Source organism: Colobus angolensis, unplaced genomic scaffold, assembly GCF_000951035.1.
Source record: "Colobus angolensis palliatus isolate OR3802 unplaced genomic scaffold, Cang.pa_1.0 Scaffold74, whole genome shotgun sequence".
Lineage (NCBI taxonomy): Eukaryota > Metazoa > Chordata > Mammalia > Primates > Cercopithecidae > Colobus > Colobus angolensis.
The window spans coordinates 8,192,241-8,204,204 of NW_012121154.1; the positions used below are offsets into that span (position 1 = coordinate 8,192,241).

Consider the following 11,964-nt stretch of genomic DNA (forward strand, 5'->3'; position numbering starts at 1 on the left):
TTTTTTTTTGTATTTTTTAGTAGAGACGGGGTTTCACTGTGTTAGCCAGGATGGTCTCGATCTCCTGACCTCTTGATCCGCCCTTCTCGACCTCCCAAAGTGCTGGGATTACAGGCTTGAGCCACCGCACCCGGCCAGAATCTTCAATAATTTTAAATTCATTCATAACTATTCTAATAGATTGCTTTTCACTTTTCACTTTGAGTGGTATATCTCTGGTTTTGAAAAAATGGATTGAATTTAGGTTAGATTATTATGTCCCTCTTTTCCATATATATTTTTCCTTTCATTATGCTGAATTTGTTGTGACTTCATGCTTTGTATAAAGAACATGTAATTTGCAAGAGTTAGATAATCAAAGAAACTAATAGGATATACCCTTAGACTGAATTATCCATCTTGGTACATTATTAAAAATTTTGATACACTTGAGATTGTTTCAACTTTGGGCTCATCATTCATATTTTCAGATGATAAAATTTCAGGTACCTACTATGATGCCTGGCATATACTGAGAACTCATTTTCTCTTCTCAATGGGAAGAAATATCATTAACTACAGGAACAACCCTAACATTTAGTTTGAGACCAAGGCTAACAATGAAAAATGAAACTCAATAATAATATTCCATCTGTACAATAGTAGGGGAAAGGAAATAATAAAAAAGCTATTTTCAATAGAGCTGGAGAATATTATAAACCATTTACATTTATCTCTGTCATTTTCTCTGAAATAGCAATTATTCTCTCCAGTTTTACATCTTCTAATGACCTGCAAATGTTTAATATATTTTGTTGTCTTTCTTACTATTCCATTTCTTATACAAAATATGCAATATCATGAAGATTTTGGAGAAACAGCACAGATACTAAAGTATAATTAAAAAGATTGTCTACACTCTCTAATATTATTAATAAAATTTGAAGGGATAGAAATTGTCATATAAGTAAAAATTTTCAGCTATGGAAAAACTAACAAACCAGGGCATCTTCAATGAGTTTTATGGCTTTTGTATGTGTATTCCTATTCAAAATAGGCAAATTGGGAATTATTAGGGGAAGGAGAATTTTACTGCCTCATAATTTATAGACTGTCTAGTCTAGATCAAACGCATGCAGTGATTTTGTGTAGTACTCTGGCCACTTGAAAATGAGATAGGCCTCTAGATCATCAGAAATCAAAGACACAATTTTCTACCTAAAAAAGGAACAGAGCCTGTTCTGGCAGGCTAGATTAGATACGTCTGTCACCTGTTTTGTGTCTGTGGCTCTTAGCAGAATCAATCAACTTTCTTGTGATTTATTTCTCCATTTTTGAGGTGAGCCAAGCAGAAACTATTTTTGAAAAAGGAACTTAACAACATAGCCCTATAATACTTTCCTGTCTATTCCTCAACTTATCCACCATCCAATAAATTAACATAAGGTACATTTGCAGTTACTCATGAAAATATCTTAAAGCATATGGATAGATTTCCTTCTCTTCTAATTCCTCACAGACTGCTTTGCTTCTCTACGTTCCTACTTATTTGTTAAAGATAAGATCTGAAGTCAGTTGTCTACTGATGATGTAAGATTCCTGGATAATTGCAGAACTAGAAAACAATATCAAAAGGAGATTATTCATAGTTTTATTTCTTATGGAGTATAGCTAATTTGTAAACTATAAATAAATAGTAAAATAATTTGGTTGTCTGGTTACCAAAAGAAATCCCAAATTAAAAGATGTTCTTAATAAATATTTTATAGGGAAACATAAAATTCAGGCCTAGAGGAGATGTTATTTGATCCTACACCCATTGTTGTGGACTGAATGTTTGTCCAAAACATTGAAATCTTAACCCCATGGTGATTATATTAGGAGGTGGGGGTATTTGGGAGGTAATTAAATTGTGAGGGTGGGACCCCCGTGAATGGGATTGGTACCCTTAAAAAAAGAAACATTGTTTTCTTCTTGGCCATGTGTGGATACAATGAAAAGATGGCCATTTCCAAACCAGGAAGAGTACCCTTACCGGGCACCAGATCTGTTGGTTTAATCTTGAACTTTCTGCCTCCAAAAATGTGAGAAACAAAGATTAGTTGTTGAAGCCACCTAATCTATGGTATTTTGTTATAGCAGCTTTAAGTGACTAAGTCAACCTCTTTTTATAGATGAGAAAAAAATGAGATCCAGAAATGATTTGTGCAAGACCACTTAATGAATAAGTGTTGGGGTGGTAATTAACACTCAGTTTCCTGATTGAAAACCTCGTGTTCTTTCTACTACAGAATTTGTGATTTATTTATTTAGTATACATTTCATGGCCTTGTGTGTCAAAAAGACATTGCTTTATACGTGGGAGAAGATATAAGAGGGGAGAAGATATAAAATGCATAGGAAATACTCTCTGCTGGGGAGCTTATAACATAATAGAAAATATAAAACAGGTCCACAAGTTACTGTTTGGTCTGTTATAATGTGTGAAGTACTAAAGAGAAATGAGCAAGATACGGAAGTTCAGAGCAGAGAGAAGACTTCTGGCTCAAAGATCATAGGAAGGCCAACTACAGAATAATTTTAAGCTGAAGGTTGGATAGAAATTCCATGGATGATAGCAAAGGGAAGGCATTCTTATCCATAAAGTTTTATTAGTTGCAAACAACAAAAGGAAAGTTGGAGAAGCTGGCCAGAAAAATACAAGAACAGGATAATTCTGCATATCCAAGAGGGAGAAATTATGGGTAATTTCTTCAGAGTGTCACTTTCAAGATGAATGCAGCTGCATTCACATTCTTTGGACACTCTACTTCTATAGCCATTACCTGGAAGAATCATTTTGATTGACTAAGTAAGGGCAGAGTAGCTCAGCACAAGGACCCACCACATGTACTGAATGATATAGTTACTCAATAAAAGAAAGAGAAAGAGAAAGAAAAGAAAAGAAAAGAAAAGAAAAGAAAAAGGCGCTTCTACCAAAAGAATGTAGTACAAGATAAAGAACAAAGTTGAATGCAAAAAGTAAAGCACAAACTAAAATTAAATATTCACCACAGTATTTTGTGGAGTGTGATTGAATAACAAACAAAAATAAACAAGATGATTAGAACATTAGAGTAGCCTGCTTTAACTGAAGCACAGGATGAATAGGTGACATCAAAATGAGCCAAACCCTGGTGGTCATGCCCACCTTTCCCCTCTCTACTTAACCCCTCCTATCCCAGTTAGTGAACTGCTTTCTCCAGTTTACACTGACAGAAGTTTATAAGATACATGTTCATTCCAGAAGCAGTAGATTCAAGGTGAGGGGAAAGTTGAGCTGATGGTCATGTCTCAGTGAGGGATGGCACTACTTTGCTAGATGGGACTGCTAGCAAGCAGACCCCATGGTACAAACATTATAGATGCTAGCATGTTTCTCCCTCAAATTTTGAAAGAGTGGTATTTGCTACAAGGCTGGGGCTACCAAATTGCCTTAAGGAATATGCCAAGGAGATTATGTCTCTCCAATCCAAGCAACATCTTCTTCCTTTGTTTCCTCAGTCTAGGTATTCAAGTAATAGAAATGACAAAGCAGTCAATTTCTACTGAGGGCACTCCTGAAAACGATGGAAACCTTAGAAATGCAGAACCGTTTTGAATGTTGGCACTTGGTGTTTTCTCCTCAAATAGACCATAGATGTTGCTCCCTAGTGCTTCCCTCACTCCCCACCCCACCATTGTTGTAAACCCAGCACCATACTGTTTGTGTGAGCTTCACTTTCCTCGTTTGCAATAGGAAGAGCTTGAACCGAGCTCTATTCTTAAGTTATATTTTGATGTTAAGTTCAAAAGCTTGATTGGGGTCATGTTGAGAAAGGATTTGACTGCTTTGTACTAAGAAGTTTGGTCTTCAGACTATACAGCATGAAAATTAGGTACATGTTTTTGGAATTGTAGGCTTCAAATCCCTTCCAGCTCTCTCATTTACTAAAACTGTCATCTGAGAAGGCATTTCATATTTGTCTACAGTCTTATTTTTTTAAATACAGGAAATAAAAACTTTTTCACATAACTAAATAAAATTAAGTCAATAGCTATTCAAATATAATAGCAAGTAAGAGCCATTGATTTTTTTGAAGGAAAAAGTACAAATGGCTAAAACATGCAATGGGACATTAATGCTGACAGTGCTCTCCTCAAGAAAATGATTGATGTGTGCGTCCTATGAACTACCAAATCTAGGAATCATTAACAAATGATAGAGGAGAAACTCTACAAACACTGAAAGTAAAATAAAAAATTTATAACTATGGAAAATAAGATAGCAAATTACTTATTTATTTTAACAATAAACATTTATTGCATACTTTTTGGAACTCTGTATTTTTTAGCTTGCTTTAAAAGGCTAACTTGTAAATCTGAAATCAGATCATCTTGAGCCTCAGACTCTACTTTTTCAGGACATCACTGCCCAATGTCTGTTGTTTAATTCCTCTCTAATTGAAATTTCTAATTAAGGATAAATATGCCTTTATACCTATGTATGTGTATGTGTATACATTATATATGTATATACATATCACACAAACATATAACACATGTGTATACACACATACTATACCTATACATACATGTGTTATACATCATATATACACACATACTGTGCATATACACACGTATTATACACGTGTATATGTGTATGTATTCATACACAAAAATATATGTGTATATATACATATGTGTATAACATTTATATATGTGTGTATATATATGTGTGTTTTAGGATCATGTACAGTTGTTCAACTATATTAGTTTTAAAAGAATACTCAACCTACTCAACCATAACAGTTTTTTTAATGAGTGTTTACTTTTTCTCTATATAACAAGAAATCTTAAGATAGTAGTTATTGACATTGTTTTTAGCTGTTTAGTAAAGCCATTAGGGTTGCAGGCTGTTTCTAACCTCTACTCCAGTATCCTGAGCATGGTGAGTTTTTCCGTGTGCTTGTCACTTCACTTCATGGTCAGACTGTGGCTGTTACATCTCAGATATTATGTCCATTTCCTTCTGGGCTAGGTGTCAATGGCCGGAACGTAGCTGCTAGAAACTGCAAAGGCAGTTAAGAAAGTGGAGAATGATTGAATGACTTTCCAGACCACTGTGATCCATGTCCTGAGGCTCAGCAGGTTTCTGCCCAAAACTAAATCAGAGCTCTTTTAAAAGGAAAGAATAATGGAAAGAATATCAGGTAGGCAACTAGTAGAATTTGCTGTAAGAATACTGGATTAATAAAATTGCCTCACTTGAAAGATGCTTATGATAAGTTGTAAAGAATGATAAAGCATTTGGGAAATAGGAGGAAAGAGAAATCCTTCTAAAACAAAGGGCATTGTATGTGAAATTTTGTTATAATTTATGACAACTTATTTTAATTAGTGAAGGAAATTTTATATTGATTCTTAAAAGTTTTGACAGGTCCTTCTATGAAAAAAAAGATACAGTCGTTGAAATGAATAAATAGACTTTTTTGTTATTTTCTTAGATAGTTAACTTTCAAGAAATGTAATTCAGTGTATCTGTAGTAAAGGAAAAGAAAGGTTTAAACTGTTGATATATTTTTAGGGATAAGAATCATCCTGAACTACAAAATGCGAACTTATCCACATTACATTAGGTGACTGATTCTGGCTTACCTTAATAAAGAGACTACATCTGTTGTTCTATAGTTGGCATATTCTTAGGATGCCAGAAAGCATCTCATAACTTGGTATATCTCACATATTAGATTGAAAGAAAAGGAGAAGGAAGAGGGGGTGCATTTGCCAAAGGACCTGTAGCCTTAGAATCTGGCAGAAATGACAGCTGAGAACAGTCGCGGACATGACACTTACTCAGTAGGTGTAATAAATTAGCAAAGGTAAGCAAGTATTGCTGACTGGAAAAAAAAAAAGAAGAAAAAGAGAATTTCAGGATTTCTAAACTATTAGCTACTTCAGTGTGGTGCCAGCAAGTCCAAGACACGTGGAAACACAGGGCATTTGAGATGTAAATAATGGGTAATTGTTGCAATTGGGTAATGGCAGTTTCAAATGACTTTTATTTCTGACTGCTCTGCTTCTTTGGCTGAGAAAATGGATTTGAATTTGGAAAATTATATGTTCAATCATTCCGGATGTAATATTTATATACACCCAACAAAAAATGTTTTCCTTTCATGTCATTTGATTTCCACTATCATATTATATTGGGTGGAAAAATAAAGAGACCATTTGCTCAAATATGAAAGAAACATCATCTGGAGGGTAAGAATTTTGTCAGTTAATTCAGTTGAAATGATATCTTGCAGTTAAAAATGGCATCTTATTGAGACTATACCTGCAGATTAGGAGGCAACTGAAATGATGGATTTTGAAAACTTTAGAAATGTTACAATATGTGAGTCTATTAGCTACTGTTTGTGTCAAAGCTCTTTGTTTTGCATATATGCACACATAATGCTAGCTTGTGTGATCATGGCAGGGCAAATAGATTTATGAATTCTAATTCTGAGATTCAAAAGGATTTGAAGAGAATATAATTTTATGATTATTGCAGATTTCCAGTTTCCTCTATCTTTAATTGTTTGTCTTGGCTCGATTGCCCTAGTATATTTGATTGAAATAATAAGAGTTTCAGGAATTCTTACTTATATTTTTACTGGTATTTTGATTTATAATTAATTCTTTCCAGTACGGAAATAGGAAAGGTTTTAAGATAAATCTTTTTAAGTTAACAAGTTATCTTTAAATATCAAGTTAGTATTTGATAGATCTACATTATTGGTTTTTTAACTATAGCCCAGTTTATTTTTTATTAGATTTTAAGGGCAGTCTCAAAACTGTTTGTATTGAAAAAAGGAAAAAAAAAAAAACCCTACCTTCTTTCAAACCTTGTCTCTTGTTAAAAACATTTGTACATATACTACAAAATAAAGAAATTACTTTTATTTATTGCATAAAGGGAGTAAAATCATTATTTGTGTAGGTTTTTCTTCTTTAACTTTTTATACCATTCCTACTTAACTAAATCTAGGCAACTTTCAGTAACTTAAAAATCTTTTCATACTTTTAAGACATTATGCTAAGTAAAATAAGCCAGTCACAAAAGGGCAAATATTATAGATTCTACTTATATGAGGTAGCTAGAGTAGTCAAATTTATAGACAGAAAAGTGGTTTCCAGGAGTTGGGGTAGGGTGGAATGGGAAGCAATGAATAAATGAGTAAATAGTCTTTTTAGCCATGCAATGAGATATACTATAATATTTCAGTATGAGTCAGGAGTAACGTATCTTTTACCATGATATAGGCTTCATTCTAAATGAAGGATAAATTTAGGAATACATGCAAAGCATTGAACATAGACTTCGCAGGCAATTATTGTCTCAGTAAATGTTATCTCTATTATTATGGCAGTAAATATTTGAGAAGATCAAAAGAACACTTTGAAATAATGCATCTTTTTAATGGGTTCCTGAGTATATTGATGACAGAATCAAATTACATGCTTAAAGGATTTTCCAGCATGCCTTACCAAGAAACTTTTTTTATTTTAGGAGGAATTGTTGATAAAGACCTTCGTCACTACCTCAACTTACGATTTCAAAAGGGTTCTGTGGACCATGAGCTTCAGCAAATCATTCGTGACAACCTCTACCTCCGCACGGTGCCATGTGAGTACAATGGGCAGTATTAATATTTTTATGTTAAGAGATAAATGTTTGACTATATATTCATTGATTAAAAGAAAGTGAAATTGCACTGATTTTTTATAGTGGGCTTTTGGAACAGAAAACTTATTTGAGATGTGGCAATTTCAAGTGCAAACGCTTATAACTGCAGTAGTATGGTTTATGATGAAGTTGTAGCCAAAAGAGACTTGTGATGTTCAAGCTATAAAATCTAACTTACATTTCTGAAGTTAGTATTGAGAAATATTGATTCTAGTCCAGACTGTTGGTGATTCTGAATGAATTATGATGGAGATAGAACTCCACATTGGGAGACAGGAGAACGCACATTTAATTTATTAGTTGAAACAGCTATTCTGTGAGTGGAATCTTCACAGTAACTCCCAACCTCATCTCTTGTTTGCCACAGGAGAGTCTCACAAGTAAAAAGAAAAGTGCACGTTGGAAAGTAAAGCTAAGTGTTCTGCAAGTCTTAGAAAGCAATGATGCTTAGAAAGCACATTGGGCTAAATTTCTTATATGTAACCTATAGAGATCCACAAACGATCGTTTTTGATTATCCTGCCAAAAGAGAGGAATTGGTAAAATGATAAAATTTCAGTGTCTGTTTCAGCTTACCTGAGAATCCTCTATTAACTTTAAGACAAACCAAGGACTTTTAAACTCAGGTTCTAGATCCTAGATTGATATCAAAAATCCATTTTCTTCAAGGCAGATTCCATATATTTCAGACACTTTCCACTCTCTCTAGAAATTCTGGGCTGTGGATGTTGTGTGAGTTTCTTTTCTTTTAGTTCTGTTCTAAATAAACTCAAAGCTATGGGTCCTGAAAGATAACATTAAATGAAGAAAAATTTGGCTAGTATAAGTGAAACAATAAGCAAAACAAACAAGCAAAAATATTATCTAGGGTTGAACCACCAGAGCTAGGTAACTATAATTATCTGGAATAGATATTGGATAATTGTACTGAAATAATGAACACACAGAGAGATGTGAAGATGGAAAGGTTGTCACCCAGTCCTATTGACCTACCCACCTTTTAGGAGAGGTGGACTTTTGCCATTGTTAGCACTGAATATTCATCAAAACGACAATGCCAGGACACCATTATCAAATCTTCCTAAATGAGAATACTTGATGATTGGCATTTCATCAGTCAAAATGATACTCCTGTCAGTGTGTGTTAGTTAAGTGAACAGGCTTTTGGACTCTTGCTTTAAACGTGGAAGTTGAGAAAAGTGCATTCTTAAACTTGTAAGTTTGACATTAGAGTGATGGACAGAGGAAGATGGATTAAAGTAAGTGACTGAACTATTTGTAAGGTAACGGGTGGACGCATTTTCAAAGCTGTGATGTTGTCAGTGCAGCAGTGTGAATTTATCTTTTGTGACATGAAAGAAAGGAGATCTGAAATACTGAATAAAGAATCCAGGCAGTTTATTATGTTTAAAAGCTGAGAAAAATAGATAAGAAGCTGACATTCAGGAATACATGTAGTCCTTGCTAAGGCGATGACATAAATAAGAAAGTCTTAATTAAATATGAAGATAATAGGAGTAAATTTTGTATTAGTTAATTAACTTCTTAAATAAAGCATCTCCTTTTAGAGTACTAAAGAAGACTAGGAAGGAAAAGTAAATATAAGGGAAAATAGTTAGACTTATATAAGTAAACATAAATAGCTTTAAGATGTAATTTCAGTACAAGGTTATAAATTTAATTAGAAATCCTTGGATAGCCCCTATAAAGGAGACGATTAGAAACTCAATTTCAATATCACGATGAAACAATTATTCTTTGAATTTTCAGCCATCTCTCCTAGTAGCCAATTCCAATAACATTATTGACTAATAATGTTTATAACTTGGCAAAAAAGTGAACAAAAATACAGAGATTCTAACTTGTATTATAAAAATTGCTTTATACTGATTAATTGACCTGGATGATCCACCATGTTGACTCAGTATTTTATCTTTTTTTTTTTTTTTTGAGATGAAGTTTTGCTCTTATTACCCAGGCTGGAGTGCAATGGCACAATCTCGGCTCACTGCAACTTCTGCCTCCCGGGTTCAAGCAATTCTCCTGCCTCAGCCTCCTGAGTAGCTGGGATTACAGTCACGTGCCACCACGCTCGGCTAATTTTGTATTTTTAGTGGAGACAGTGTTTCTCCATGTTGGTCAGGCTCGTCTCGAGCTCCCGACCTCAGGTGATCCGCCCGCTTTGGCCTCCAGAAGTGCTGGGATTACAGGTGTGAGCCACCACGCCCAGCCCAACTCAGTATAACTTAAAATTTTTTTTTCTTCAAGTATCTTTTTGAATTTCTAATTGATACATAATAATTTACATATTTATGGGGTACATATTTATTTTGTTACATGCATAGAATGTGTAATGATCAAGTCAAGGTATTTGAGTTATCCATCACTTTTAATATTTATCATTTCTGTGTGTTGGGAACAATTCTAGTTATTTCATCTAGCTTCTTTGAAATATACAATACATTGTTGTCAACTGTAGTCACTCTGCTGTCAAACAATAGAACTTCTATCTTTTATCTAACTGTATATTTGTACCCATTAGCCTACCTCTCTTAATTCCCCATTCCTCACTCTCCCAACTCTCTATTATCTATCATTCTTCTATCTATCTCCATGGAATCAACTTTTTTAGCTCCAACATATGCGTAAGAACATGTTATTTCTGTCTTTCTGGTCCTGGCTTGTTTCATTTAACATAATGATCTCCACTTCTGTCCATGTTGCTGCAAATGACAGGATTTTATTCTTTTTTATGGTTGAAGAGTATTCCATTGTCTACATATACCATATTTTATGTATCCATTGGTCCCTTGATGGACACTTCATTTGAGTCTTTGTCTTTGCTGTTGTAAATAGTGCTGCAATCAACACGTGAGTGCAGGTATCTCTTTGATATACTGATCTCCTATATTTATTCCTTTGGAACAATACCCAGTAGTGGCATTACTGAACCATATGGTAATTCTATTTTAGTTTTTTGAGAAATCTTCATATGTTTTCCCTAGCGGCTGCACTAATTTACATTCCTACCAACAATGTGTAAGAGTGCCCTTTTCCCTGCATCCTCACCAGCATTTGTTATTTTTGGTCTTTTTAATAATAGACATTTTGACTGGAGTAAGATGATATCTCATTGTGGTTTTGATTTGCACTTCTTTGGGGATTAGGGTTGTTGAAAATATTTTCATGTACCTTTTGACCATTTGTATGTCTTCTTTTGAGAAATGTCTGTTCATGTCATTTGCCCACTTTTTAATGGGATTATTTGATTTCTTAGTGTTGGTTTATTTGTTCACTCAGTATATCTTTTAATGAAGTTTTCAAATACGTTCAGAAAGGATGCAGTAGAAGTATGTCCATGGTGTGAAAAATCTTGACATTGTTAGAAACCTAAGTAAGTATCCAGCATATCTGTTGGTATTGAGTATGGAATCACATTTGTTATACATTTTCCTGGGTCAAAAAAATCTCATTTGTTTTCAGGAACCCAGCAGCATAGAAGGAAAATGGACTACCAAAGACTATATCATTGCTCTTATATATGCATGCATTAATAATACATTCACTTCTTGTTTAATCTAGCGTTGGTACCAGGAATAAGTCCTCAATAACTCCATTGAAACAAAATTGTAGTGACTTATAACTATATGAGGGGAAATAAATTCTTTTCAAAAAACAAGACCTAACTGAGTAATTCTGCTTACAACCATTCATTACTCTACCACCAACTACATCTGAAAGGAAAGGAAGCACTTCTTGGAGCTGGAATTTCTTGGTACCTAGTAAGAGAGAGTTCTAGAGCTAGGGCTCCAAAGACCATCCCTCCCACCACACACACACACACACACACACACACACACACTCAGTCAATCTGTTGTGAACAAGTTGGTTCTTGCACTCTCCTTGGTGGGAAGCTTGTTTCCAGTTGCTGGCTGATTTCTGAGCTAAGCAGGGGAGGGAGCTGGTGAGTCTAGGTCTCCACTGACCCTTAACTACAAATAATACAAACATGCCATCAATCTGTTCCATACCCCATAAACGAGACCTGACTGTATTTAGCCTTGTATTTTGTTTCCCTAGAACCTTATCTCAGAGCCTGCCTAATTCTAAAACACACACACACACGCACACACACACTTTTCAACAAAAGCCACATCTCTTATAATGGAAGGAGATGGTCACAGAAATAAAATTGTTGGGTATATATTGAGTTCTGTAACAAAACTACTATA

At 34.4% G+C, this 11,964-nt stretch overlaps 1 protein-coding gene across 1 annotated transcript in view; it reads left to right on the forward strand.

The window, feature by feature from the left end:
• The window catches only part of MAGI2 (membrane associated guanylate kinase, WW and PDZ domain containing 2), a 1,457,999-nt gene that overhangs the window by 462,441 nt on the left and 983,594 nt on the right, over nucleotides 1-11,964 (forward strand). Inside the window, exon 2 of the mRNA XM_011927762.1 lies at nucleotides 7,556-7,672. Within this exon, the coding sequence (XP_011783152.1) occupies nucleotides 7,556-7,672 (117 nt within the window). The remainder of the gene's footprint in view (nucleotides 1-7,555; nucleotides 7,673-11,964) is intronic.